The sequence below is a fragment of the Malaclemys terrapin genome, chromosome 23, assembly GCF_027887155.1.
Source record: "Malaclemys terrapin pileata isolate rMalTer1 chromosome 23, rMalTer1.hap1, whole genome shotgun sequence".
Classification (NCBI taxonomy): Eukaryota; Metazoa; Chordata; order Testudines; family Emydidae; genus Malaclemys; species Malaclemys terrapin.
This window is the reverse complement of record NC_071527.1, coordinates 1,284,545-1,312,304: the sequence shown is the minus strand read 5'-3', so window position 1 is coordinate 1,312,304 and position 27,760 is coordinate 1,284,545. Positions and strand designations below refer to the sequence as shown.

The 27,760-nt window shown below is 66.9% G+C and overlaps 1 protein-coding gene across 3 annotated transcripts in view; it reads left to right on the top strand.

Moving 5' to 3' along the window:
• NCKAP5L (NCK associated protein 5 like) overlaps nucleotides 1-27,448 on the top strand; it is a 28,239-nt gene extending 791 nt beyond the window's left edge. The window contains exons 2-14 of one of the 3 annotated variants that reach the window (XM_054013147.1): nucleotides 5,862-6,061; nucleotides 13,225-13,295; nucleotides 14,046-14,156; nucleotides 15,134-15,202; nucleotides 15,354-15,392; nucleotides 16,172-16,291; nucleotides 17,010-17,123; nucleotides 18,562-21,173; nucleotides 21,741-21,900; nucleotides 22,009-22,087; nucleotides 22,812-23,123; nucleotides 23,586-23,719; nucleotides 25,907-27,448. In XM_054013147.1, coding sequence (XP_053869122.1) covers nucleotides 14,052-14,156; nucleotides 15,134-15,202; nucleotides 15,354-15,392; nucleotides 16,172-16,291; nucleotides 17,010-17,123; nucleotides 18,562-21,173; nucleotides 21,741-21,900; nucleotides 22,009-22,087; nucleotides 22,812-23,123; nucleotides 23,586-23,719; nucleotides 25,907-26,146 — 3,984 coding nt within the window. In that variant the 5' untranslated portion in view covers nucleotides 5,862-6,061; nucleotides 13,225-13,295; nucleotides 14,046-14,051 and the 3' untranslated portion in view covers nucleotides 26,147-27,448. Of the gene's footprint in view, nucleotides 1-5,861; nucleotides 6,062-10,770; nucleotides 10,871-13,224; nucleotides 13,296-14,045; nucleotides 14,157-15,133; nucleotides 15,203-15,353; nucleotides 15,393-16,171; nucleotides 16,292-17,009; nucleotides 17,124-18,561; nucleotides 21,174-21,740; nucleotides 21,901-22,008; nucleotides 22,088-22,811; nucleotides 23,124-23,585; nucleotides 23,720-25,906 lie in introns of those variants that run through there. The other 2 variants (XM_054013149.1, XM_054013150.1) reach the window with 2 other exon arrangements.
• Nucleotides 27,449-27,760: the final 312 nt, after the last annotated feature.

The window sequence follows — 27,760 nt, the reverse complement described above, 5'->3', positions numbered from 1 at the left end:
TCCCAGCCTTGCTCTCTGCCTCAGTTTCCCCATCTGTAAAACTGGGATGATGCTGACCTGCCTGACAGGGCTCTGAGCTGGGCAGAGGGTTATTGTCCCTGTGGCTGCTCACACCAGCTCTGAATTCGGCCATCACCAGGTGCTGCCCCCTGCCCAGACTGTTAACCTTCTCGCTGACCCCTCCTGTCTTTCGTGAGCTCCATCAAACCTTCTCTCCGGCACTTGGAGATTTTGGCCAGTGTTTTCGAGACCGGGCCACTCACTTTGGTGCTTGAGCTTTCGACCTGAGACGCCCCAAGCCGGACTCCCAGGAGCACGGAACCACTGGAGCTCCTGCTGCCTTTAGCGGGCGGTGTGGGTCACTCTGTGCTTCCAGCCCCTGGGCGACCCAGGCCTCCGCCCGTCACATCCACTTCCCTCTCTCTGTGCAGCTCCAAGGCGGCTCTGCTGCGTGTCCCAGAAACCTGCCAGGCCATTGTATCGCTTTTTAAAACCAAGTGAGCTATTCTCAGTGGCCGCTGCACCCTGCCAGGGTCTAAGGAGCTGCGGTGTAGGCACGCTGGCAAACCCCACCTTCTGCCTTTGAGAGTTCAAGGAACTGGCCGGTTGCCTTGTATCATCCTCTGGCTTGTCACGGCGAGGTTAGCTCAGGATCTCGGCTCCGGAGCAAGGTCTGGCCATTGCTTGTTTTACACTTCCTCCCGGGAGCTTGTTCACATCTGGAAAGAGAGCTGTCGCCTGTGTTTAAAATCTCCTCGCCCGGGGGCCTGCCCGGTCTGGCCTCGCCGCGTGGCTGGGGCCAGCCGGTGTTTTCATCGTCTTGCTGAATCAGGCTCGCCCGGGGCCCGGCTACACGCCAACGTGAGCTTCCTGCACGGGGCGAGATGGGGCAGGCTCCTGGCATGGGAGGGCGAAGCTGGCCCCGTGCGCTCACACAGGACCTGTGTCCTTAGCCAAGGCTTCAGCACAGAGCAGGGACCCCGTTACACCTGACTGGAACAAGCCCAGATCGCTGGGGGCAGGGAAAGCCAGCGACAAAGGAATTCGACGGTGGAACGTTCCCTGGATCAGAGCTGCCCCGTCGATCGTTTCAATCGGGCACCAAGCTCATTTTCTTGTCTGGGGAGGGCTGGCAGGAGCGGGGGGCTCTCTCTGGTTGTGGGGGGCCCGGTTAACTAGCTGTGGTAATGGGGAGGGTGTGGCTAGCACTGGAGGCTGCAGTCTGGTCAGTAACGGGGCTCTGGGGAGAAGCGAAGAGCGAGTGTTTAGTTCAGGAGCCGCGTTGCCTGTCGGTTCTCAGAGCCATGTGGCCATTGGGCGGTTGGGTTTGGTACGGTGCTGAGACGGCCGCTGCAGCGCCGGGAGGAGTTGTTCTTCCGATGGATCGCAGTGAATCCACCTCTGAGAGAGCCGTCGGCCTGGGGCTGAGTCAACCCAACCGGTGGATTTCACAGCCCTGAGCAGCGTAGCGAGAGCGACTTGCTTAGAGCAGCCCCAGGGTTGTGCCCCGTGTTGGGTGGTTTGGGTTTTCTGTCGCGCTGAGGCCGAGTGCTCTGCGTCTCTGGGCTGCAGGGTGTCGGTGTCTTGTGTTGCGGCGTGTGGTGACGGTTTCTGGGTCTGCCACCCTCCCTACCCCCGTAGCTCTCAGCGTGCGGCCGTGTGGCAAATGCAGCAGCACCAGCCCAAACAGCGCCTGCTCCCAGCTCCGCTGGAATTTGCTGGAGGGAGCTGGCTCCCTGCCCCGCTGCGGCTGCACGTTGGCACTTGCCGCCCCTTCCCCTCGTCCTGCCCTGACGAGGCCTCACCGCCCGCTTTGTGGGGAGGGAATAGGGTGTTTTGGGGGCTCAGCTGTTGCTCCCGCCGTGGGCCTCGTGCCAGGGGCCAAGCCAGCCCGTCAGTGGGGCTCTGTAGTGCCCTGCCAGCTCCTCAGACAAGCCCCAGCAGCCAGGGGCTCATTGCACTGGGAGCAATGCTGGCAGTGGCTGTGTGCTGTGGGGCATGAGCCTCTGGGTCCTCCCCCAGGGCGTGGGGAGCAGGGAGCCAGTCCCCCTTCTCCCCCCTTGCGACCCTGATCCCTGCGGTGAAGGAGTTTGGAGCCGCTGGCTCCACAGAGGTAAATATCCGCTCTGTCTCCTGCAGGTGAACCCTGGCCCCTTTGCTCAGCCCACGCCAGGCGCTCCCAGGGTACCGAGATGGGTGGATCTGTGGGGCAGCAGCCCTGGGTCGTAGCAGCAACGGGCCTGCAGCCAGGCCTGCTAACACGAGGAGGGGGTGAGCCTTGTGCTTCCTGGCCTCAGATGATCACCTGGAGGGGCTGGGGAGGACTCGGCCCAGCCCCTGGGCAGCACCGCAATGTGTCAGCTGGGGCAAAGCCTAATCTCCCAGCCCAGTGCCCCGTGCCAGCGGGATCCCACAGAGGGGGGACCAAGGTGTGTCTGCGCAGCAGCTGTGACTGGCCCCAGGACAGCGCTGCCTGGGGCCCAGCACGCCGAGCCGCCAGCAGAACCAGGCCTTCCCAGCGACTGGCGGGGCCCCAGGGAGCCCTCGTGAAATGCTCGCTTGTCAAATGCAGGTCCAGCCCCTGGTGCCCCCAAAGCCGGGCTCGTCTCACCTGCTCACCCTGCCTTGGCTTGTTGGGATAGACGGGGGGCTGGGAGCCAGGTTCTGTCTCTGGGAGCGGAGTGGACGCTGGGGCTCGTGTGATCAGGTTTCTTCCCCATCCCCCTCCACCGAGTCCCGGGCGTCGGTGCGAAAAGTCCTGTCCTCGCCGGGGCTCCTTCATCTGCCATAAGCGGAGCCGGCTCTGCCCAGCTCCTGGCTGGCTGACTGCGGAGGAGCAGTTGGACTGGAAGCCACCCTGTGGCGTTGCTAGCCACTTGTCCTTCCCCGGGAGGGGCGCGTTCTTCGGGAAATGGGTGAGGGTCCCCGCAGCCCCCCAGGCTGGGGTCACCTCTGGGGTGGGACCTGGCAGCACCCCTGTGACGAACTGGGAATGTTCTTAATGTTTTCTCTGAATACTGTGTGGGTGCCTCAGTTTCCCCTGTGCAGTTCTTAAGTATCTAGGTGGTGGGATAAGGGTGTCTGGTTGCTGCAGAGCAAAGGGCCAGTGTACCTAAATGCCTGTCTCCTGGCAACTGATGGCCTGGGCCCCTCCTCTGCGAAGGTGCCAACTGAAGGTGTTGGAGACAAAGAGATCAGGTGACCTCCTGGCCCGGGAAAGAGACAAAAGCCAGAAAGGAGGGGCTGGACGGGGGTTTCAGTTTGGTGCTTGGTGGTGGGACGCAGGGAACTCCGAGGCTGGGGTGTAAGCTCCCAGCCCCCCAGAAGGACTTGACTGAGGGGTCCTGTTTTAGACTGCGTTCCTACTGTCCAATAAACCTTTCATTTTACTGGCTGGCTGAGTGTCCCGGTGAATCCCAGGAAGAGGGGTGCAGGGCCCTGACTCCCCCACACTCCGTGACAGCCCCCTTTAGGAATATTGCTGGAAGTGTGCACCCAGTGCTGCGGGGCACTGTTCTAGACGGATGTTGAGACATTGGTGAGGGGATTAGAAACGGGCCGGGCAGCGCTAGATCAATGGATCCCGCTTCACAGGGGTGACTGGGGCGCAGATATGTCATCGGGGCTCTAAAGTCTAGCAGAGGAAGGTCGAACCCGCCCCAGTGGCTGGAAGCTGAAGCGAGACCCTGGAAAGAAGATGAAATGTCTGACATTGGGGGTAATTAAACCCTGGGACGATTCACCAGGGGTCGCGGCAGATTCTCCCGCACGGGCAATTTTTAAATCCATGTTGGAGGTTTTTCTCCAGGATCTGCTCTAGGAATTGGTGTGGGGCAGGTCTGGCCTGTGGTCGGTCCCAGTGCTCCCTTCTGGCCTTGGGGATCGTCCTAGCGAGCGAGGCCAGGGAAAGGGGGCGCTTTGGAAACAGCTGCACAGCTCCGGTGCTGAGCCCATTACACAGACGGGGAAGCTGAGGCTCAACAGGGCAACTCGATGAATTCAAGGTCATCTGCCGAGTCAGCGACCGAGCCAGAAATGGAACCCAGGAGTCCTGGCTCCCAGCCCCTGCTGTAGCCCCTGGACCCCCTCCCCACAATGACTGCACTAGGGGGTTGCCGCAGTGCAGGGTTGCATAGCCCTAGAGAAGCCCTGACCCGGCGTGCCCAGGTCTCTGCCTCTCACCCCACGGCCTCTCCCTGCCCGCAGCGGCCGGAGAGTCTCCTGGAGACACCCCGGCCCTGCTGGCACTCGCCCGCCCTGGCGTCCCCAGTCCGACCGGCCCCGCTCCTTGCAGGCGGTTGGGGCTGGAAGCTGTTCCCACCTCGCAGCCCCCGAGCGCTCGTGGGGAGTGAGGGGCTCTGGGGTGGGCCTGCGTCGCTCATCTGGGAGGATCACTCAGACCCTCCCCCGCCCTCCGTTCTCTGCTTGGGGCCCCTGAGGCTGGCATTGTTCGGGGGGGGGGGGTGGCTGGGCCTTCCCCTCCAGACAGCACCTCACTTCCCCCCCGGGACCAGCTTTCCTCTCCCCTTTCCAGGGGGAGGGGGCTGGAGGGATCAAGGAGCTGAAGCCAGGCCCGTCCCCTCTCACTCCGGGACCCCCACCCCGGGTGCCAGCAGCGATCCCACTGCGCTCTGGGGAGTTACACCCACCTAACCCGAAGCGGAGCGGGGCCTGGCCCAGGCAGGGAGCTCAGGCAGGCTCTCTGGGTGCCTGGCAGGTCCCAGATACGCAGCTCCGGCCTGGCCTGAGCAGGCTGCAGTCTCCCACGCTGTATTGGTCACTCAGCGCTCTGCATGCTGGGGATGGGAGTCTCTGCAGGCTCCATCTCTCTATTCAAGACGAGGGCAGCTGCATCGTCCAACTCCAGGGGCCCTGCCCCTGCCATGCACCTTCCGGTGGCACTGCCAGCCTGGGTCCCCCTGGGCTGCTCTCCTCCCCAGCAGAGTGTGGGAGCGACTTGTGCTGGGCGGGGGCGGGGGGGGGTGTTATTTCACCAGTTAAATGGAGCGGGAGGTGGCCAAGGTCACACAGGACGCGGGGCCAGGGGCAGGGATGGAACCCAGGAGTCCGGGCTCCCAGGGCCCAGCCTGCTCTCAGCACTGGGCTTCTAAGGAAACGGGGCAGCTAAAAGCACCAGGGTAGAGAGCAGGGAGGGGCGGATAAGGGTTTTTAATGGCAAACCGCCCCGTCCCCTGGGCACTTCTGGGCAGCAAGGAGGGGGCTGCGGGGCAGGGGGAGTGCCCTTCTGGCCGAACGAAACCCCCTCGGGAGGGGTCCCTGGATCCCTCTCCTCAGAGCCGCTCTGTGGAGACCTGAACCAGGTCCAGACCAGGCAGAGCCTGGGGCCCCCCTGTCTCCCCCGGGGCGGCTCCCTCTCCCTCTGGAGCACCAGGCGCCCCTGCTACCTACATCATGGTGCAGTGACTCTGAGGCAGCGTTGGCCACTGGGTCGCTCCCCAAGCCCCTGCCCTCCCGGGGCGAAGGAAGGCCCAGGCCTCTGCCTTTCCCGGCGTGCTCCCCCCACCCTCCGGGGACGGCATGTCCTGGTGAGAGGCACAGCATTGGGAGAGCCCCCCCCCATGTTGGGATCGAGCCCCGAGGGGGGGGGCGGGGGATTTTACAGAACAGCCAGCTCCTGGCTGCACTGTCCCCGGCTTGGGCGTGTGTCCACGCTGCAGCGAGCGAGCTATAAATAACCCTCAACATCCCCGGCGACGACTCCGGGACTATTTTTGCTGCTCTTGTTGTGTCTGGTCCTGGCTCCGCTCGGGGAAGGGGGCGGCAGGGTTTGCTTTTGGTTCATCTCCCATCCTGGCGCAGCCTCCAGCAGTTTGATCTCCGCACTCCTTGTCCCCTTCCAGACGCCGTGAGGAGTGGAGCAGAGAAACCTCCCCCAGAGCTGTCCTGCCGTCGGCATATCCGGGACAGGCAGGGCAACCTCCACTCCTGCCCAGGGCGCTTCCTCGCCAGACACCAGTGCTCTGCAGCTTCCGCGCTCCAGGGAGGCGTCCGGTCGAGGTCCTGGGTGCTCCGCGCCGGGGACGGTCCCACTCTTGGGCTGGTAAGAGGAGTTCCTGTATCTTGCTCAGATTCCCCCCGGGCAGTTCCGTTTGCTTCACAATCCGCTGCATGATTCTTCTTCACTTCCTGTCCTGATCTCTCGCAGCTCACTGGCAAACGGCTGCAGTGTTCTGGCCCAGAGGTGGCTGCCTTTCACTGGTGGGTGATACAACCCCTGCATGTCGTTTCTGTACCCAGGCCGGATCTCCGGGGGGTGCTGAGTGTCTGCAGTTTCCCTGAGCTCCAAGGCAGGTTGTGGGGGGCCAGCGTGAGGAGCAGGGCACGTGTCCTGGGTCACAACTCTGCCTGGGGGTGAGTGCGATGGTGGCGAAAAGACCAGAGTGTGCATGAGAAGCCGTCGTGTGAATGTGCGAGATATGTAACATCGCTGTGTGAGCCTGTAGACGGACCAAATTCCCTCTGCCCTCGGTGTGAAAACATCTTGTGTAATGGGACGTGTCGGAACAGACCCGGCTCCCCTCTGCTCGCACCCCGGGTGTGGCCGCACTTTGGGATTCTGCCTGTCTATTGCCATAGGATGGAGGCAGGGGGGCCTCAGGGACAGGACAGGACACCTGGGTTCTGCTGCCTTAATGAGGGACAAGTCACTTCACCTTGCTGAACCCTGGGATGATCACCCCCAGTCTAGACAGAAATGAAGTGACTCGCTCGAGTTTACATGGCGATCGGTGGAGGGTCGGGGGTGGGAGAGCGATCTCTGAGCCTCCCTGGGAATCTCGGCTATTGGGTTGCAGTTCCCCCTTGCCTCTGCCTTGTGCTTCACTGCCCGGCGCTGAGCCGGCCTCCTCCTCCTCAGGCCTGCACAGATCAGCCTGGTATCGGCCCCTGGGGATTTGCCAGGCCTCCCTGCCCGTGGCTGGTGTCCACCCCATCCTGCGGCCCAACTGATGGGCGGAGGAGGCAGCTGTGGGTCACAGGCCAAGCAAGTGTTGGCAGCCGGCGGGAATCCCCCGAGGCGGGCAGGGGTGCGAGGCCTTTGCAGCGGTTTGCCCCGAGGGAGGGACCGTCCTACCCCTTGCAGGATCCAGGGGCACGGAGCCAAAGGTTGGCAAGGGAGCTGTGGGCAGAGGGAGCTCTCACCCCTTCTAGCCTGGCAGCTGTCGTCGGACGTGTCCGTGCGCTGGTGCTGGGACAGGGACGGAGGGGAGGCAGCCAGGGGCTGCGGGGCTTGGTGCGACACCTTCCGGCCCCCGGTGCAGGTCACACCCCTGCTGCAACCGCACCAGTGCTGTACATCACGGTGCCACTCAGTGCCTCGGTTTCCCCACACCGCTGGGGGGCTTGGGGAGGTTTGTGAAGTCTTTGAGCTCAGGGAGCGAGCGCGCTGCGGGGGGGGAAAGGGCTGTAACTGTACACACAAACCGTGACCTCGCCTGTGTCCAACGAGCCACCGACTCCCTTTCTGCGGCTCGCTCTTCCTGTCCCGTGTGAGTGGCCGAGGCTGGCCAAGAGGCACACCCCAGCCGCTCGCTGGAGGCACTTTCTGGGGGTGCTGTGGGGGGCCCTGAATCAGGCCCTCGTTCACCAGGAGCCTGGCTCTTTCTCTTCCCCGTGCGGGAGTCCGGCCTGCCATGGGGCGGAGAAATATCCTCATTTTAAACCAGTGACGCAGACCTTACAATAAACCCCAGCCAGAGTGTTCTCACGGCTCTGCTCCCGCCCAGCCTGCCTCTGGCCTCCACCCCCGGCACCTGCCGCGGGAGCTGCAGATTTTCAAAGGCACTCGGCTCCCCTTCAGGTGCCCAACTGAGGGGGCACGTGCTTTTCCAGCGGGTAAACGGCACGGGAGGGGCCTGGTCTCCTGCCCCCTGCCCAGCCATTCACAGTGCACTGCAAGGTGCAACATGCTGGCAAACTGGACCACGTCTGTTTTCATGGGACCCCTGGAGACTGCTCCATTAAAGGGACATCTCTGCTGAGCCTAGAGCGTTACCAGGGAAGGGGGAAATCCAGTTGTCTTGTCCCCGTCTGTGCGCTCTGTTCGCGTTCTGCATGTCGCCCAGCCTGGCGCCTGGTGCCGGTTACACTCGGCCTTGGAGTCCATTTCACTCCTGCGCTTTGGGGGGAAGTTACCGGTGTAGAAATGATCCCTTCTCGCTTTCCCAAAACCTCCTTGCTAAGCAACGTTAAATCCAGAGTTCAGCGTGCCGCTCCTGCTCGTCCCCCGCTGAGCCGCCCCGTGACCTCGGCATGGGCACACGCAGGTGGGCGGGTTTCATGTTCCAAGAGACAAGGGAATAGGCTGGTGAGTCGAAGCTGGTGTCTTTCACTCCTGCCTGGGTCCGAGCCGCGCAGGCCGGGGCCGGGGCCGGGGCTGGGGTGGGCACGAGAGAAGACGCTGAAGCGTTTCTGGTGGCCAAGCCTAACACTGCGAGTCGTCCTGAAATCTGGTGTCTGAGTCAGATTCTGTCCTCGCTGGAACGCTTCTCTCCTTGCCCTTCGGCGGCACCTTTCCCATCCGCCCTCTTGTCTCTTGGGAGTCGACTCCTGCCTTCGTTCCTCTGAGCAGCACCGCCAGGCCCTCCCACCTTGGCCTCCCTCAGGCTCAGGCCTGGAAACTGCCATCTGCTGCTGGCTGGCCAGGGAGTGAGTCGCACGGTGGTGGCTGACATGGGACATCTCCAGCAACGGGAGCCTATAGGCAGGGCTGTAACAGACCCGCAGCGCCTGTGGATGGGGGGCACGTGATGCCTGCTGCCCCGGGGGTTACCGGTACCACAAGCTGGGCACGCCCCTAGTTCACGGCCCAGTGCCAATTCCCTTCATGCAGACAGGCCCGAGTGTAAATTCCTGGGGGCAGGACCTGTCACTCACCCTGTGGCTGTAGAGCGCCCACCTGGCTCTAGGCACTACGGCGGGGGAGCTCCGGGTTTCTCCCCTGCGGCAGGGGGGTGGAGCTACGGGGGAGATGCCTGCCGGGGCTCAGAGCTACAGCAGGAGTGGGGCTGGCGCCCCGAGTCCCGGCAGGTGCGCCCAGCTCTCCAACGTCTGAAGATGATCTCATGCGGCTGGCTGGGAGGGTCAGTAGGTTGGGTCATTCCGGCACTGTAGCACTGCGGGATGCTACCAGTCCTGCTGCATGGGGCACTGGGGTGACCAGTGGCCTGACGTGTCCGGACCCACATCCAAGTCCTGTCCCTGAGGCAGAAGCGGGAGTGGGGCACCCGGGCCGTCTCCGGGGACGTGCAGCAGTGCAAATCTGTCCTAACGTAAAACCAGCCTGATGAACTGAATCCAAAGCCCCTGCCCCAGGACTCGGTATCCTGCGCTCGGCTACGGAGCAGGCCGGAGCTGCGGGAATCCCAGACACACACAGGACCCAGGGCGCGATGCCAGGGAGGCAGATTCTGTTGCAGTCTTGTCTCTGGAGCCGCTTGGCCAGCCAAGCCGAGAGCGTCCCAGCCCCGGGCTGGCGCCCTGAGGTGGCATCTGCTCTGCCCTGCGGCTGTGATCATGGAGGCTGCTCTTCCTCTCCGTGCTGAAAAGGGACTGTCCCGTAAAACCCGGGCTGGGCATCAGGCCTACCCGCTGGGCACGGCCAGGGCACTTCGGCCAGCCAGGGAGGGCACGCCGCTGGCTGAGGAAGCCGTGGGGGAACCGTGTTGGTCTGGTGCAGAGATCTGCTCCCTCCTCCCCCAGCCCCGCGGTGGCACCACACAACGCTGCTGGCCTGGCAGGTTTCCATTGTCCCTTCAGCTGGGGCGGGGGGGGGGCTCTGCTGGCTCGGCCCAGCCCCCGTGCAGGGGCCTGGGGCTCGGAAGGGGGGGTCTCAGCCCTGGCAGGACAGCAGGCCCCTCTGAGGGGTCGCACGCTGGCACCTGCAGTCACTCGGCCTGGTGGGAAATATCATCCTCCTTTGGGCCCAGACGGTCCCTGGGGAGATGTGGGGCTCTGGAGTGTGTGCTCCGGCCGGGGGCAGCTCCCACCCTCCGCCTCCCCATCTGAGCACTCGGCCCTAGGGGGCAGTTTGTGAGGGTCCCCCTCTCACTGATGATCCAAGAGGGGGCCCTTGGGGGGTCCCTCCCTGCCATGATCCAAGGGAGTTGGGCGGGGGGGGCAGTTTGGGAGGCTCTTCCCCCCCCCCATGCTCCTAGTTTGGTGGGGTCCCCTTCCCCCCAGGCTTGGGAGTCTCAGGGGGGGACCCCCATCCCCAGGCTCCTGGGCGGCAGTCCCGGTTTGGGGGGTCCCGGGCTGGGTCCCCTTCCCCAGGCTGGGGGGTCCCCTGTCCCCAGGCTCATGGGGGGGCAGTCCCGGTTTGGGGGGTCCTGGGCCGAGTCCCTTTCCCCAGGCTGGGGGGTCCCAGTTTGGGGGTCCCCTGTCCCCAGGCTCGCGCGGGGCGGTCCCGGTTTGGGGGGTCCCGGTTTGGGGGGGTCCCCTGTCCCCAGGCTCGCGGGGGGCGGTCCCGGTTTGGGGGGGTCCCCTGTCCCCAGGCTCGCGGTGCGGTCCCGGTTTGGGGGGTCCCCTGTCCCCAGGCTCGCGCGGGGCGGTCCCGGTTTGGGGGGTCCCGGGCCGGGTCCCCTGCCCCAGGCTGGGGGCGGGCGGGGGCCGGGCTCCTCCCCGGTGGCGGCGGGGAAGGCGGAGCCGCAGGCCCGGGGGAGCCGCCGAGGCTGGAGCAGCAGCAGCGCCGCCTCTTCCCCAACAATAGCGGGGCCGGCCCGGGAGCCGCCGCAGCGGGAGCGGCCGGGGCTGGGGCTGGGGGAGGATGCCGGGGAGCCGGACCCGCAGCGCTGGGGGGCCCCGCACGGAGCAGCGGCTGCCGGGGGCCGCCCCACAGCCTGGCCCGGCCTGGGTGCGTCGGGGGATCGGGGGGGCTGCCGGGGTGTGTGTTGGGGGGAGGTTTGGAGGAGAGATGGGGTGTCGGGGGGGGTTGCTCTGGTGTGTGTGTTGGAGGGAGAGATGGGGTGTCGGGGGAGGTTGCTCTGGTGTGTGTGTTGGGGGGAGAGATGGGGTGTCGGGGGGCTGCTCTGGTGTGTGTGTTGGGGGAGGTATGGGGGAGAGATGGGGTGTCGGGGGGCTGCTCTGGTGTGTGTTGGGGGGAGGTTTGGGGGAGAGATGGGGTGTTGGGGGGAGAGATGGGGTGTCGGGGGGCTGCTGTGTGTGTGTGGGTTGGGGGAGGTTTGGGGGAGAGATGGGGTGTTGGGGGGGTTGCTCTGGTGTGTGTGTTGGGGGGAGAGATGGGGTGTCGGGGGGCTGCTCTGGTGTGTGTGTTGGGGGAGGTATGGGGGAGAGATGGGGTGTCGGGGGGCTGCTCTGGTGTGTGTTGGGGGGAGGTTTGGGGGAGAGATGGGGTGTTGGGGGGGTTGCTCTGGTGTGTGTATTAGGGGGAGAGATGGGGTGTCGGGGGGCTGCTGTGTGTGTGTGGGTCGGGGGAGGTTTGGGGGAGAGATGGGGTGTCTGGGGGGGTTGCTCTGGTGTGTGTGTTGGGGGAGGTTTGGGGGAGAGATGGGGTGTCAGGGGGGCTGCTCTGGTGTGTGTGTGGGGAGGTTTGGGGGAGATGTGGGGCTGCCAGGGTGTGAGTGTTGGGGTGAGGTGTGGGGGTGTCTGGCTTGTGGTGCCCACTGTTGTAAGCTCCCTGGGTGGGGGAACCTCGTGTTTCCATGTGCCCTGCCAAGGCCAGCTGTGGGGGTGACGGGGTTGGGGGCTGCTGGCTCTGGGGGGTTTGCTGGGGTCCCTGGGAGGAGAGTGCCGTGCCATGGGTAGGCCGGGGGTCTAGGTGGAAGGGACGTTGCGGCTGTGTCTACCTGCGGGGGGATGTCACCCCCCAGGGGAACATCTTTGCTGACATCTGCCTCGCAGGGGGCCCCACCGCGGGGGGATTCGTTTCAGGATTGAATCCCTGCTCCTTGGCTCTCACCCCCAAGATGCTGCTGTGAGGCCGGAGCCCGGTGCTACTGGACACTCCCCTGTCCAGCCCCAGGCAGCCCTCGCCCCCGGGCGGCTCTAACTGGCGGGGCCCAGCGCCCGTCGGGCGACTGGCACCGATGCCGAGATGTGACGGTGCCGCTCTGGGCACAGGCCTGTCCGCAGCGCCTGGTGCTGGGGAGCGGTGATGGGCCGTGTGTGCGCGGGACGGGCCAGCCGGTGAAACTGGCGCAACTCCAGCGGCCTTTAGGAGAGGGTGGGGCGGGGCAGTGGAGCAGGAAGGGCCCTGCTCTGGTGCCTTTCCTCTGAGCTCCTCCAGTCCCGGAGCCAGGCCTCACAACCTCCTGGGAACGAGGCTGCAGTGGGGGGTAGGCAGCTGTTATTAGATGCACTGTACGCATGGGGAAACTGAGGCACAGTGATGCGACTTACACGGGAGAGTCTGGCAGTGATGGGAATGGAACCCGGGTGTCCTGGCTCCGTTCCCCCCATGGCTCGATCGCCCTACCTCTGTGGCTAGCATGGAAGGCTCTCTGAGGAGGGTTCGTTCCCAGGCCTGTGTGGGCAAGGACCCTTCAGGTACCTCGGGGAGGCGATGCCCCTGGTCGGGTGCAGAGGACGGGGTTGACAGCAAGGGGGAAGGGTAAGTGCCTTCTGCTGGTTGCTCTTGGAGGAGCATTGGGCGCCAGGCTCTGTGTGGTGTCTGGTCCTGGGGCTGGAGAGAGGCCCAGGGAAGGAGGATGCAGATGGTGGGTTTGGTCCCTGGGTCAGGGGGCTGTTCTCAGGCTGGTCCAGGGGAAAGGCTGTTTGATTGGGGTGAAGGTGCGAGCGCTTCCCCCCGGTGGTGGGGTCTCCCCCAGCACCTCGCTTTCCCCCGAGTGATGGTTTCCTGGGGTTCTGTCCAGCTACGTTTCCCGTGGGGAGGTGATAGGTGGAGCCAGCTGCGGGAGGCGACTGGAGCTCCGGCGCCCGTCCGCTCGAGGACGCTGGGACCGGAGCACCCAGGATATGAGCTGCTGCCTGCGCCAAGGTGGAGAGAGCATCGGCTCCAGAGGCCTTCAAGGTCCAATTGGATCTGCAAGGACGTTCCTTTGTTAGAGTCTCTTCCCGGCAGCCTGCCCGGGGCTGGTGTTCTCGACCACCTGGGAATTTGGGGAGCCCCCCCCCCCCCCCCCCGCGTTCCAGGCTCTTCCGTCTGGCCCCGTCGCCCGTCTCGGTGTGGGGTTCTGGAGAGGCAGAGCTGGGGGGCCAGTCTCATTGCTGGCTTTTATCCCCCCGCAGGTGAGCGAGCAGAGGTGACCAGGGAAGGCTGGAAGGTGCAGCTGGGTCTGGGCTCGGACCCCTGGAACGAGGTAAGGAGAGAGAGAACTCCCCCCTCCTTCGCACGTGCCGGTGTACACACCCTCCTTTGCATGTGCACACCTGTGCACTCCCTCCTTCGCACGTGCCGGTATACACACCCTCCTTTGCATGTGCACACCTGTGCACTCTCTCCTTCGCACGTGTGTGTACACACCCTCCTTCGCACGTGCCGGTATACACACCCTCCTTCGCACGTGCCGGTGTACACACCTGTGCACTCCCTCCTTCGCACGTGTGTGTACACACCCTCCTTCGCATGTGCCGGTATACACACCCTCCTTTGCATGTGCACACCTGTGCACTCCCTCCTTCGCACGTGTGTGTACACACCCTCCTTCGCATGTGCCGGTATACACACCCTCCTTTGCATGTGCACACCTGTGCACTCCCTCCTTCGCACGTGTGTGTGTACACACCCTCCTTCGCATGTGCCGGTGTACACACCCTCTTTTGCCTGCCTGTGTCCTGGAGTGACTCCCCCAGGCTCCTGCCTTCCCACAGCCCAGACTCCCTTCTGGCGTGGGCCAGACGCTCATCAGGGGAATCTGCTGGGGGCTGGGGTTGGTCCCAGAGGCGAGCCTGGTGCAGGGGCCTGGGGGAGGCTGCCCCAAACGGGCCCATCCTGGGTGCTGGGAGAAGGAGTGGGCAGGGAGGGGGCTGCCCCGCAGCTCCCCCAAAGAGGCCGCACCGCTGGGGGGTGCCTGGCCCCACACTCACTGGCCTCCCGCTTTGTGCTGCAGGGCTCGATGTCGGAAGCTGTGGCCGAGGGCCGGGGAGACATGAAGCCAGAAGAGGGCGGCAGCGAGCCGGGAACGAGCCAGGAGCTGCTGCAGAGACTGCGGGAGCTGGAGGTGTGGAACCCCCAGGGCCGGCGCAACCCATTAGGCAACCAGGGCGCTACAATTTGGGGGGCGGTGACCGCGGCGGCATTTCGGGGCGGGACCTTCCACCGCCTAGGGCGGCAGAAAAGCTGGCGGCGCTCCTAGGGCCCCCACTTGGCTGTGTCCCTGGGGCCAGAGGGAGGGTCGCTGCCCCCCAGGAGCCCTGCATGGCATCCGGGGAGGCCCAGCCCAGCAGCGCTCTTTCCCCAGCATTGGGCGCTCTGTGCACGTAGGACTCACACGGGGAGGGGCGGCCCGGCTGTGAAGGCTGGGTCAGTGCTGGTGAGCTCTGAGCCGAGTGGCTCCCTCCTGCCAAGGACAGCGCCCCCCATCCCCTCGCAGCCGCGGTACAAGGCAGCTTCCCAGAGCCCCGCAGCGGGGTGGCCTGGGCCAGAGAGGGGCCAGGGACTTGCCCAAAGTCATACAGTGAATCTGTGGTAGAGGAAATGATCCAGGAGTCCTGGCTCCCAGCCCTCCCCCCCCCCCCCCCCCCCGCTCTAACCACTAGCCCCCACTCCCCTCCCAGAGCCGGGGAGAGAACCCAGGAGTCCTGGCTCCCAGCTCCCTCCGCTCTAACCACCAGCCCCCACTCCCCTCCCAGAGCCGGGGAGAGAACCCAGGAGTCCTGGCTCCCAGCCCTCCCCCCCCCCCCCCGCTCTAACCACTAGCCCCCACTCCCCTCCCAGAGCCGGGGAGAGAACCCAGGAGTCCTGGCTCCCAGCTCCCTCCGCTCTAACCACCAGCCCCCACTCCCCTCCCAGAGCCGGGGAGAGAACCCAGGAGTCCTGGCTCCCAGCCCCCCCTGCTCTAACCACCAGCCCCCACTCTCCTCCCAGAGCCGGGGAGAGAACCCAGGAGTCCGGCGCCCAGCTCTGGGGCGGGGTTTCCCCCACGGGTGGGCAGGGGAGCTGGGCCCTGACCTGTTGCTCTTTCCTTCTTTGGCCCAGGCGGAAAACTCGGCGCTGGCTCAGGCCAACGAGAACCAGAGGGAGACGTACGAGCGCTGCCTGGACGAGGTAACCTGCTCCTGGGGCCATTGGTCTGGCCTGGCCCCCCCCCTGCGCTGGGCTGCTCCTGTGACCCGGTGCCCTGTCCGAGGGTGGGGGGGATCGTTTGCTGCTCCTGCCCCCCCCCCACCTGCTGTCACGTGACTGCTTTGTTTTCCAGGTTGCCAACCACGTGGTGCAGGCTCTGCTCAACCAGAAGGTGAGTGAGTACCAGCCCCCCGTCCCCCCGGCCTCCCTCCTGGGGGAGCACAGCCCCCCCCTCCCGGGGCCGCCCTCCTGGGGGAGCACAGCCCCCCCCCCGGCCTCCCTCCTGGGGGAGCACAGCCAACCTTCGCCCCGCAAGGGTGGACGTGAGCAGGGGTGGGGGATGGGCGTGGTGCCCACCGCTCTGCCCGCTGCGTGGCCGGGTGTCTTCTCTAGCCTAGCTGCACAGAACGCAGGAGTCCTGCCCCCCCACCCCACTCAGCCCTCCCCTCCAGAGCTGGGACAGAACCCTGGAGTCCTGCCCCCCCCCCCCCGCACAGCCCCCCCCCCACCAGAACTGGGACTGGAACCCCGGCGTCCACCCTTCATGTGCAGGGTGTAGCCCAGTTAGTGCTGGAGGCCTCGGTGCCCGGCTGCCGCTCTGTGGCGTGTGGGGGACACAGGGCCGCGTCTCAGCTCTGCCAGGCCCCATGGGTGGGGCTTGGTGACTGGGGATCCTTGAGCCAGCCCCGCCTGGCCCGTGGCCGAGCCCTGGGGTGGGGTTATGACCCAGCCCCTTTCCCGCGGCGGGGCTGGGACCCAGGGGACCCCATCATGGGGTCACGAGGGCGGAGGAGAGAGCTAGAGGGGGACACTGGCAGCCCCCTGCCGGTTTGTGTGGGTGGGGGCTGTACCCTATGGGGAGGGGGCCCAGCGCCTGGCTCTGAGTGCAGGGCCAAGCCCCACCCCCTGGGGGCGCTGGTACAGACTCTCCGCTTCGCCCCCGGCCGGCAGGACCTGCGCCAGGAGTGTCTCAAGCTGAAGAAGAGGGTCTTCGACCTGGAGCGGCAGAACCAGACCCTGAGCGACCTCTTCCAGCAGAAGGTGCAGCTGACGACCGGCTCGCTGCCCCAGGTCCGGCCTCGGCCACCCCATCCCTCCCTCCCCAGTCCAGCCTCAGCCACCCCATCCCTCCCTCCCTCCCCGCCGCCCAGTCCAGCCTCATCCGTCCCCACTCCTTCCCCATTGTCCGGTCCAGCCTCGTCCGCCCCCCTCCCTCCCCGCCGCCCAGTCCAGCCTCATCCGCCCCCCTCCTTCCCCATTGTCCGGTCCAGCCTCGTCCGCCCCCCTCCCTCCCCGCCGCCCAGTCCGGCCTCAGCCACTGCCCTCCCCCGCCCTCCCCCTGGTCCAGCCTCGTCCGCCCCCCTCTCCCCCGTCGCCCGGTCCAGCCTCATCCGCCCCCCTCCCTCCCCGCCGCCACCCACCTCTCCCTGGCCACCCCATTTGCTCCCCCAGCCCCCTGTCCGCTGCTGAACTCTGCAGGCACCAAGAGATGAGCCCTTATGCACAGCATTACGAGAGACACTGAAACGCCCCGGGGGTCCCCCCTCCCCAGCGATGGCTCTTTGCCCCCTCTCAGCCATAGCTGGGCCCCCCTTGACTCCTCCTCATTGCCTGATCTCCCCATGCCTCGGCCAGCTCCCCATGCATTCCACAATCCCACTGCAATCGCCCGCCTGCCCGCCGGCCCGTGAGCCTTCTCCTCCGCAGCTCCTGCCGGGGTCCCCGACTCCCCCCTCTTCTCCTGCTCCTGCGGCGTCTCCGCCCCTCACTGCCCTGCTTTCACCCCCAGCTGGCCCTGCACCCGGTGCCCGCGGTGTGCAGCCCCCCAGCCGGTCTCCAGTTGGGCTCGGTGGAGAAGCTGGCCCCTCCGCTGCCCCTGGGACGCTGCGCCCTGCCGAGGGAGGTATGTCCCGCACCCCCTTGGTTCCCCGCCCAGCCAGGCTCCCTGCTGCTCTCGGCCCATAGACCAGGAGAGGGGCGTTGGGGGGCAGCTGCTGTCCTCGCCGGGCCCGAGCCCCCCGGTCAGAGACGTGGATTCTGTTGCAGGACACTGAGATCAATGGGGAGCTGCAGGGAGGGGTGGCAGGGGAATGGGGGACACTGAGATCAATGGGGAGCTGCAGGGAGGGGTGGCAGGGGAATGGAGGACACTGAGATCAATGGGGAGCTGCAGGGAGGGGTGGCAGGGGAATGGGGCTTGGCGTAGTGGCAGGTTGGGCGCTGCCTGGGCAGGGCGAGTGGGGCCTTTGCAGGCATGTGCCTGCCCCAGACCTAGAGGCCCCTGCAGGAGCAGCCAAACCCTCCCCCCGGCTTTTGTGTCCCTGGAGCTGGGCCCAAGTGCAGCAGGGCCCTGGGAACCAGGACTCCTGGGTTCTGTGCCAGGGGGACCTCAGGCAGGTCGCATCCCCCTCAGTGCCTCAGTTTCCCCACCTGTGCGGCAGGTGATCCTGGCTGGGCTGCTGAGTTGGGGCCGGGCTGGGGGGGCCCCATCGGATTGGGGGCTGCTCAGCCAGGCCCCTTGTGTCCTGGGGGGGGCGGGTCTCCTGCCCACCCATGGCCTTGGGATGGTGCAGAGACCGCGGCTTCCCAGGGCAGCACTTTGGGCTGATGCTCAGTGGTGGCTCCTCTGGATCGGGGACAGGGTCTATCTTTGGGTCCCCAATGCTCCCCCCCCCCAGGTTCAGGCTCCCCCCTGCTGCCCCCCACCCCCCGGGAGCAGAACCGAGGCTGGGCGCCCCCGCTGCACTGGGCCTGACAGAGCAGCTCTGGTTCCTCAGGGGAGGGTCTCGGCGCGGGGGCTGCCGAGGATGTGGGGAGGGGTGATCCCGTTAACAGGGGAGGGAGCAGGGCACATCCCCTCTGCCCCCCCAGCAGCATTGCCATGGTACCTGCCATGCTCCCATCTCAGCAGTGCCCAGGCTGCCCACTGCCAAGTGGGGAGGGGGGCTGGCGTATGTGGGTCACTCCTGTGAGGATCAAGCTCCCTCCATGGCTGGCCGTCCCCTTGCCCCCCAGCCCAGCCTGCAGCAGGGCGAGTCAGCCCCCTGCCCTTCCACAGCTCCCAGAGCAAAGGGGCTTCCCACCCCCCAACAACCTGGGCTCCCACTAACCACCCCATCCCCACTGTCTGGCTGAGCCTTGGGACCGAGGGGGGCCCCAGAACCCCGTGTTCTAGGCCTGGGCCTACCCCGTTGTCTGCCCCGGGAAGCAGCAAACGGACACGGTGCGGCATGCTCTGGCCGTGCCGCTGTCTGGGCTGGGGTCTGGATTATCGGGGGGCCTTGGCGTAGCTGGGAGCCGGGTCCCGGGCATCTCACGGCCTCTCCTGCCCCTCTCCCCAGGTGGGGTACGGAGGGCTGCGGGCAGGCGGCCCCGGCTCTCAGTCCCTGGAGGCCTTGTCTCCGTTCTTCAAGAAGAAAGCACAGATCCTGGAGGTGCTGCGGAAGCTGGAGGAGACGGACCCCCTGCTGTGCCCCCCACCCTGCCAGCTGTCTCCCTGGAGGGACCCCAGCCACTCCCCTGCGGAGCCCGGCTCCCACAAATCCCTAGCGGCCAGCCGGAGCCAGCCGGAGTCGCCGGTGAATGGGGAGGGGCCCCTGGCGGCCACCCATGAGCTGTGGCCGTCCTGCCTGCCGCCAGCACAGAATGGCCTGGAGGAGGCGCTGAAGTGGAAGGGCGAGGAGGGGGGGGCCCTGGAGGCCGAGGGGGGGCACCCCCAGCTGCTCCCCCCACTGTGCTGCCAGCAGAAGAGCGAGGGCAGCTCCTCATCCTCCTCCGATGAGACGGGGGAGCTGGGGGAGCTGGGACCCGTGGAGAAGGGCCCCCCGGGCGAGGCCCTGCTGAGCACCCTGGCTGAGAAGAAGCTGGACCTGGGTCTGCTGCTGGAGGAGACCGAGTGCTACCTGCAGCACTTCCTGAAGCAGGGCTGCCCGCTCAACGGGGAGCCAGCCGCTGCCTACCGGCTGGAGGGGCCCCCAGGGGCGCTGGGCCCCAAGCCAGGGGTGCTGGGCAAGGCCCTGAGCCGGGACGTGCTCACCGGCCTCTCTGTCATGGGCAAGTACCAGCCCACGAAGCTGGCGTCGGGCCCGGGCCAGGGCAGCGCAGACAAGCCAGCTTTCAGCCCAGCCGCCGGCGGCCAGGACCTGGGGCCCTCCCTGGAGCCGGCCCTGGAGCGCCAGGCCTACCTCAGCGTCTGCCTCTCCGGAGACGAGCCCCCCGAGAAGAGTGCCAAAGGCTTCGGCCAGACCTCGGCTCAGGGCAAGCCCAGGCTGCAGCCGGGGCCCCCGTCCCCGGGCGGTGGGGCACTTCCCCTGCCCTCCCCCTCCAAGATGGTCAAGTTCCTGAAGATGCCCACGCCCGGGGAGAAGCCCCAGGGCCCCAACCCTCTGCGCCTGAGCCCCCAGCTCACCCGCAGCTCCAAGATCCCCTGCCGTAGCAACAGCTACGAGCCGTGCCCCTCGCCTGTGCTCAGCCGCAGGGCGTCCCCCGAGGGGCCCGCGGTGCCTGCCTGCCCCCTGCCCCCTGGGGCCGGCGGCCAGGCCTCCCCCAAGGCTGGCAGGCACCTGGCCCCTGGGCCGGCCGAGGCCGCTGGGCATGGCCCCCCAAAGCCCCACGACTACGAGAACGTCTCGGAGCTGTCGGTGGGCGGCCTGGCCTCCCCGCTGGAGCGGCCCAAGGGCTCCCGCTCCACCCCGTCGCGAGGCACCAGGCCAGACGCCCCCCACTGCCCGCCGGAGCTGTGCCCCTACGCCCCTGCCAAGGAGGGCCGGGAGCGGGGCGCTGAGTCCCCGCCGGCCGCCCGCAGGAGTGCCGGGGGCTCCGCCGGGCCCAGGAGGCCTGGGAACAGCGCTGGGAAGAAGCAGCTGGAGCCGGGACACCTGCCGTTTAAGGAGCGTCTCTCGGCGCTGGGGAAGCTGAAGGGGGCCGAGACCGGGGAGCGGAAGGAGGCGCCAGGCCCGGAGAAAAACACCTGCCCTGGGAAGGCCAAGGCACCAGGCCGGCCCTGTGAGGAGGCGCTGGAGGCCAGGGCACAGCCTCGGCCGGGCGCGGGCGGCAGCCTCAAACACCAGGAGCAGTGCCACGGCGGGGAGCTGGCCGGGCGGTGCTACTCCTCTGGCTCGGTGGGCTCCCGGCTGGAGGCTGAGACCTGCTCCTCGAAGCACTACGCCGCCAAAGCCCGCCAGCCAGGGGCGCTGGGCGCAGCGGGGACCCCCCCGGGTCCCAGGAACCCCCCCAAAGCCCCTCCGGTGCCCCCGGCCAAGGGCGCCAAGAGCCCCCATGGGAGCCCCACCAAGCTGCCCTCCAAATCGCCCACCAAGGCGCTGGCCAAGGCAGGGGCTCCCCGCCCGCCAGCAGAGGAGCCAAGGCCCGGTGGCCCCAAGCCACCCCCCACACCGCTGCCCGGCGCGGGCCGCAAGCCCCCTGACTGTGCCAGGGCCCCGCCCCTGCCTGGCCAAGCTCTGCCCGCGGTCGGCCCCGCGCTGCACTCGGCCATCGAGGAGAAGGTGATGAAGGGCATCGAGGAGAACGTGCTGCGGCGCCGGGGCCAGGACAAGGGGCTGGCGGGCGAGGGGAAGCCGAAGAACTCCAGCGGCATCGCCGGCTGGTTCGGGCTGCGCCGGAGCAAGCTGCCCGCCCTGAGCCGGCGGCCCGAGGGGCTCCAGGCCAAGGAGGAGCGGAAGCAGTGGGGCGGGGCCGCCTCGCCGCTGCGCCGGGAGGGGAAGGTGGCGGCCTGCAAATTGGAGGCGGAGAGCCTCAACATCTCCAAGCTGATGGAGAAGGCGGAGGACCTGCGCAAGGCGCTGGAGGCCGAGAAGGCCTACATCAACGGGCTGGCGCTGGAGAAGGGCCGGCCCCACGCCTGCGGCATCCTCGTGGAGCAGACGCAGAACGAGCTGCAGGTCATGTACCAGGAGGTGACGGCCGAAAACTTCATGCAGCAGCTGCTGAACAGGTACCGGGCGGGGGAGGGTCTGCGGGGGGGGGGGGGGAGGGGGGCAGGGGTGGAAACAAGTGCATGTGCCTAGGCAGCATTCTGGGGGCCAGGACTCCTGGGTTCTCTCCCTGGCTCTGGGAGGGGAGTGGGGTCCAGTGGTTAGAGCAGGGGGGCTGGGGGTCAGGGCTCCTGGGTTCTGTCCCCAGCTCTGGGAGGGGAGTGGGGTCCAGTGGTTAGAGCAGGGGAGAGTGGGGGCCAGGACTCCTGGGTCCTATTCCTGTCTCTGGGAGGGGAGTGGGGTCTCATGGGATAGGCAGGAGGAGGGGGGTCAGGGCTCCTGGCTTCAATTCCCAGCCTGGGCAGAGACTCCCTGAGCCCTCTCTGTGACTCAGTTTCTCCCTCTGTGAATGGGGATCACGCACCAAGCTCAGACGTGCTGAGAGGGAGGGAGGGGAGGGGTTTTCATTCAGGGCCAGTCCTGAGCCCAGACCAGGGAGAGCTGTGTTCAGCCTGTAGGGAGGGGCTCTGGGGGTCCAGCCGTCTGTCCTGTCGGCTCCCCAGCGGCTCACATCGTCATCTCTGCAGGGTGGACGGGAAGGAAGCCTACGAGAGCCGGCTGGAGCAGAAGAGGGAGCTCCGGGATTTCCAGAGGGTCTCACATGATGCCAAAGACCCCAGGCTCTTCCGGCCCCCACGGAATGGCATTGTCGGCCACCTGCGGAGTTGTGAGGAGACCCCCGAGAAGGTGGGGAGTGCCCCCAGCCTGGCCATGGCTGGGCTCTGTGCCAGGCAGAGAGGAAGGGAACCCCGGGCGCCGTGTTTATCCATCTCTCTCGTCTCCTTTCCTTTGAAGAGCCCAGACCCGAAACTCCGGGAGGAAATCCCGTCGGACGACAGCCTGGCCGAGTCAGTGAACTCCCAGCACTTCACAGGTGACCCCACAGGAGCCTGCCCAATGCCGCGAGCGGTCGCGGTTCCGATCTGTACCGAGCCCTGGAGCCTCCCAGCTCAGTGGCACAAACTCTGGGTTGGGCCAGGCTAGTTATCGGTGCAGACTGTGGCCGAGTGGGTGGTTTGGGAGGCAGGGGGTCTGGTGATCGGGAGTTTGGGGGTCTGGACTCCTGGGTTCCGTTCCCAACCCTGTGTGGGGGTGTGGCCTGCCAGTGGTGGGCGGGGCTTGGAGTCAGGAGGGGGCGTGGCAGTGGAGAGTTAGGGCTAGGGGCAGAACTCAGCCAGGGGCCCCCCCCGACCTTGGGTAACTTGCCATGTGTTCTGGGGGCGTGGGGTGGCCAGCCGATGGCGGGTGGGTTTTGGAGTCAGGAGGGGGCGTGATGTGGTGGAGGTCTGGGGGGCAGGAGGGGGTGCGGGGCTAGGGGCCGGATTCAGCCAGGGACACCTGGTGACCTTGGGTAACTTGGCATGCGTTCTGTGGGGGGTGTGGCCTGCTGGTGGTGGGCGGGGCTTGGAGTCCAGAGGAGGCGTGGCAGATGAGAGTGGGCGTGGCTAGAGACAGGACTCAGCACGGGGGCGGGGGTGACCTTGGCCATGTGTTCTGTGCGGGGTGAAGTGCTCTGAGATGGGCTGTGGGGAGGGACTCCAGGAGGCCCGTCTGGGCTCGCCCGGCTGCTGACTCCACCCTGGCCTTGTTTCTCACAGTGTGTGGCTCCCTGACACGGACCCTGGACAGCGGCATTGGCACCTTCCCTCCCCCCGACTACTGCAGCGGGACTCCCAGTAAAAACCTCCCCAAGCTGAAACCCAGCCTGGACCCGCTGCCCAGCCTCGCCCCGGGGCGGCCCCCCGGCGGCCCCAGAGTCCCCCGCAAGGCCCGCACGCTGGAGAGGGAGGTGCCCAGCGCCGAGGACGTTCTGGCACCCGGCAAGCACCAAAGCATGCCCACGTTCCACGGAGTGCTGGCCAGCGTGGAGCCGCCCCCGAGCCTCCGCAGCCGCGGAGTCTGCCCCGAAGGTCTGGACCCAGGCGAGCCGCGGGGTGGGGAGGGGGCTTACGCGGGGCCCAGCGAGCTGGGGGCGTGGGGGGGGGACACACTCGCACCAGTAATGCTAATGGGGACCCACACTGGTTCCAGACACCCTGCTGGGACCTCCGGTCCCGTTGTTCACTCCCGGCTGCTCCAGGAAACGCCCTCGCCAGGCGACTCGCTCCCACCGATCTCCCTGCCCATGTGTCCCCCGCACCGCCTGGGCCAGACCCTGCCCATTCCCCCTCTACCGGAGGGTTTAACCCCCCACCCTGCCCTGCGCCGAGCTGCCCACCAGGGGCCGGGGGTGCTAGGACAGGCCTGGAGCGACCCCAACCCTCCCCCAGTCCCCCGTCCACGTTTGCAGCCATTGAGACCTTCGCTTGGGGCTGGGTGAGGGCTGGGGGGTCGCCCTCTGCTAACTCCCCACTGCCTCCCTCCTGGGCCAGACCCCCACCTGGAACCACGGCGAGTGCAGCACAGCAAGAACTGGACTTTTCCCAACTCCAAGGCCTGCGGCGGCTCCGCGGACCCCTTCCTGTGCACGGCCCGGGACCTGGAGGGGCTGCACGGGCTGGCTGGGGTAAGGACCTCCCCGGGGCGGGGCGCTGGGAGCGGTAGTCCGAGGGTTGGTCGGCGCGGGCACCCCCGGGCAGGCTGCGGGCGCGGAGGGCCGGGCGGAGGGGCTGGCCGCTGGGGGCCCGGGTGGTGGAGGCACTTGCAGAGAGAACCTGGGCTGGGCTGCCAGGAGGAGCCACGGATGTTCCCAGTGCCCTCACCCCCCCCTCCAGGCCCTAGGCCAGCCCCCGGGGCACTGGCACCCAGCCGAGCCCTGTTCGCCCTCCCCCCTTCCCCACCCCCAATGCCCATCGGACAGGGTGGGGTCCGGGTCCATTCCCAGCCCCATTGCTGCCTGGTCTCGGGTTTGTGAGACCCGGTGTGGAAACCTCCCTGCCGCAGGGCAGAGCGGGCTGGGCTGCCATGGGGGGTGGGGGGGCGGGCTGGGCTGCAATGGGGCGGGGGGGGGGGCTGGACTGTGATGGGGGGAAGAGGGGGCTAGGCTGCCGGGGGGGAAGGGTGGGGGTCTGGGCTGCGATGGGAGGCAGGGAGAGGGGCTGGGCTGCCATGGGGGGGAGGAGTGGGGGCTGGGCTGCGATGGGAGGTGGGGAGAGGGGCTGGGCTGCCATGGGGGGAGGAGTGGGGGCTGGGCTGCGATGGGAGGTGGGGAGAGGGGCTGGGCTGCGGGGGGGGGGGAGGGGGAGGGGCTGGGCTGCGATGGGAGGCAGGGAGAGGGGCTGGGCTGCGGGGGGGGGGGAGGGGGAGGGGCTGGGCTGCCATGGGGGAGAGGAGTGGGGGCTGGGCTGCGACGGGAGGCGGGGAGAGGGGCTGGGCTGCTGGGGGAGGGGGGGTTGGGGTGCGATGGGAGGGGGGAGAGGGGCTGGGCTGCCATGGGGGAGAGGAGTGAGGGCTGGGCTGCCGGGGGGGGGGGGAGGGGAGGGGTGGGGGGGGGAGGGGAGGGGTGGGTGGGTGTGTTCATTGTGGGGAGGGATAGCTCAGTGGTTTGAGCATTGGCCTGCTAAACCCAGGGTTGTGAGTTCAATCCTTGAAGGGGCCACTTAGGGATCGGGGGCAAAATCAGTACTTGGTCCTGCTAGTGAAGGCCGGGGGCTGGACTCGATGACCTTTTGGGGTCCCTTCCAGTTCTAGGAGATGGGATATCTCCATTAATTGATTTATTTATATTGAGCTGCGCAGGGCTGGACGTGGCCGGGGCACCCTGTGACCTCGTGCAGTGGCGCTGGGCGGTGCAGGGGGCGCCCAGCCACAGGCAGGATTTGGCCTCGATCCCGTCGGCGCTGGTGCCATGGGGGACGGAATTTCACTCCTGCTCTTCTCCTGAGACAGGATCCAAAAGAAAGTCACTGTGGGAGGCCCCTTGGTCCCACTGAGATGCAGCCACTTCTGGGGTGGAGGCAGCAGCAGCTGGCAGGGATGAGGGCTGGGGATTGGGCTCTTGGGCACGCTGCCCTGGGAGCAGCAGGGTCTGTGCGGAGCAGATGGCAGCTTGGTACACGTGCAGGGAGCTGCAGGGCCATTTGGCGGCCAGCCAGGATTAACCAACGTGCACTCAGGTCCCTTGCACGGGGCCCCCAACGAGTGCGGGGGAACCCCAGACTCAGCGGTTCTGCAGCGCAACCCGCCCCCTCCCCCCAGCCCCCACCATGCCGGGGGCGGCTGCACCGTGTGAGGGCCGAGCATGCGGAGTGGGGCTGGGGCCAGGAGGAGCCCGGGAGTCAGCGAGGGGTGCGAGGGGGACTGAGATGTTGGGGGGCTGCAGTGAGCGGGAGGGATGTCGGGGCTGCTGGGATGTGTGGGTTGATGGTTGGGGACTATGTGGGATAGGGGGCATTCGGGAGGTCTGTCTGGGTATTGGGCAGGACGGGAGGGGACATTTGGGGAGCTGTGTGCAGGGTGGGATGGGAGGCATACTGGGGCTGTGGGGTAGAAGGGTCATCCTGGGGTCTGTGGGGCGGGGGTACTTTGCTGTCCAGTTTACAGAAGGGGGGAACCCCAATTTCCGTACTGCCCGGGCCCCACAATTCTGCAATCCAGACCTGTCTGCAGCCAGGGCCGTGCCGACGTGTAGGGACCCCCCAGCCGGCCGGGTTGTTCTGCTCCCGGTCCCTGAGCGGCGTCTGCCGGGGGTGGGTCTGAGCAGGAAGATGACCCCTGCCGCACGGATCTCTCACGCCCGCGTCTGTCCCTGCAGAGCTCCGCACGCAGCACCGCCGAGAGGAAAAGAGCCTCCTCAGACGGGCCCCGCCTGCCGCCCCCCTCCCCACCGGCGTTCAGCGCCAGCCGGACGCCCAGTGCCTCTGACGTGGGCGAGGAAGGCAGCCTGGAGCTGAAGTCCAGAGACACGGGGCAGGGCCAGCCGGGCCTGGAGAACTCGGAATCGCTCAGTGACTCGCTGTACGACAGCCTCTCCTCCTGCGGGAGCCAAGGTTAAAGGGTGCCCCTGGAGCCCCCCTCGCAGGAGGAGGGATCAGCTGGTGCTGGAGGAGGAAGGCGCTGCCTGGGGCCCCCCTGTGCTTCCCCCGACCCCTCAGGAGCCCGTGGCGCTTGGCACTGGGGCCGGTCAGAGCCCATTGCTGGCACCGGGGACCGCAGAATCCTGTCAAGGTGTCTCAAACCACGCGCCCTCCCCCCCCCCCAACAGAGGAGCCACGGCTGGGGGCCACCACCACATCTTCCACCCCGGACCCCTTTCCAAGCGGGCCGGAACAGCCGCCTCGCCCTGGACGCAGCTCCCAGCTCCCCCCAGGCTCATCCCCAGAGGCTGGTGCAGTGTCGCAGGGCCTGTCTGCGCCGTCGTCTCAGCTCCAGGGACGTCCGCATGGAGCCCTCCCCGAGTGGGTCCTCTGGGGCGCATGGGGATCGCCTGCCTGGATTGGACCAGGGGCCCCTCTAGTGCAGTCTCCAGCAGGGCCCGGACCCAGCCGCTGCCGAGGAAGGGGCAAGCCGCCCTGCGGGGGGGAGGGGTCTCTCCTGCTGGCTAGGGCCTGGCCAGTCTGTACGGCAGGGGCCGCTTTGCCCTTCTCAGGTAACTAGATGGTCTCTTGTTCTTGCTGCATTGAATGTCCAGTCCCTTTTAACGCCTACACCTCAGTCTCTTGTGGCAGTGAGTTCCACAGGCTCGTTATGGGGAAGGGGGAGATTTCCTTCCTCTGATGCACCAGCTATGGGCCTGCGTTGGTAGGTGCAGGGGCGTGGAGTGAGTCGCTGCTGTAGAAACCAGGAGTGCTAAGGCCCCAGGTGTGAGTGGCTGGAGCGCAGGGGTTTCTAGCCGGCCCGAGTTACTGGAGTCGCGTTCTCCTCTCAGCAGCACCCCCGGCTGTGTCCCCCGACCCCCCGGCCCCTCAGTGCCAGGTTGGGGTCCCCCCATTCACTAGCCCAGCCCTGCCTGCTCCCCTGCGGGGCCGTTCCTCTCCACTGGTGCTGGGGGGCAGACCCCATGAGCTGACCCCAGCTGGGTCCCGGAGCTGCTCCCGCCCCTTGTCTTTTGTGTTTGGGTCGGGGTTGCCCTTGGCTCCCGGTCCCGCTGCCTCCCCTGGCCGTGTGCCCCTTGCCTGGCTCTCTCCAATGGTGCTATGGCCGTGGACAGCCCCACTCCCCTTTCTTGCCTTCCGGTTGGGTTTTTTATTCAATGACGCCCCCCTCCCACTTTGTTTTATTTATATAAGTTATTGTGAATCCAGCTGTTTATTGTCTGCCTTGGTCCCTTCAAACTGCCAATAAAAGGTTAAGAGCGGGACTGGATTCATGCGTGGTTCCCGTCCCCTCCCTGCCCACCCACCAACTGCTGGGGGTCAGGAACGGAGCCCTGCAGCTCCTGCCCGGGGGGGCAGGAGTCAGTCCCCAGGGCACGGTGCCAGCTGAGCTGGGTGCCGTGGAAGGGGCTGAGAGCAGCACCCCCCATGTGCCCTCCCAGGTTTCACAAGCCCCTGAGCAGTCCAGGGACGGATGGAGGGTTCAGTCCCACTGGCCCCCAGGCCTGCGTTCAAACTGGCACCCCGAAGGAGCCTGCTGGGGCCGCGTTTGTCGCTGGTGCATGGGGGGGCCG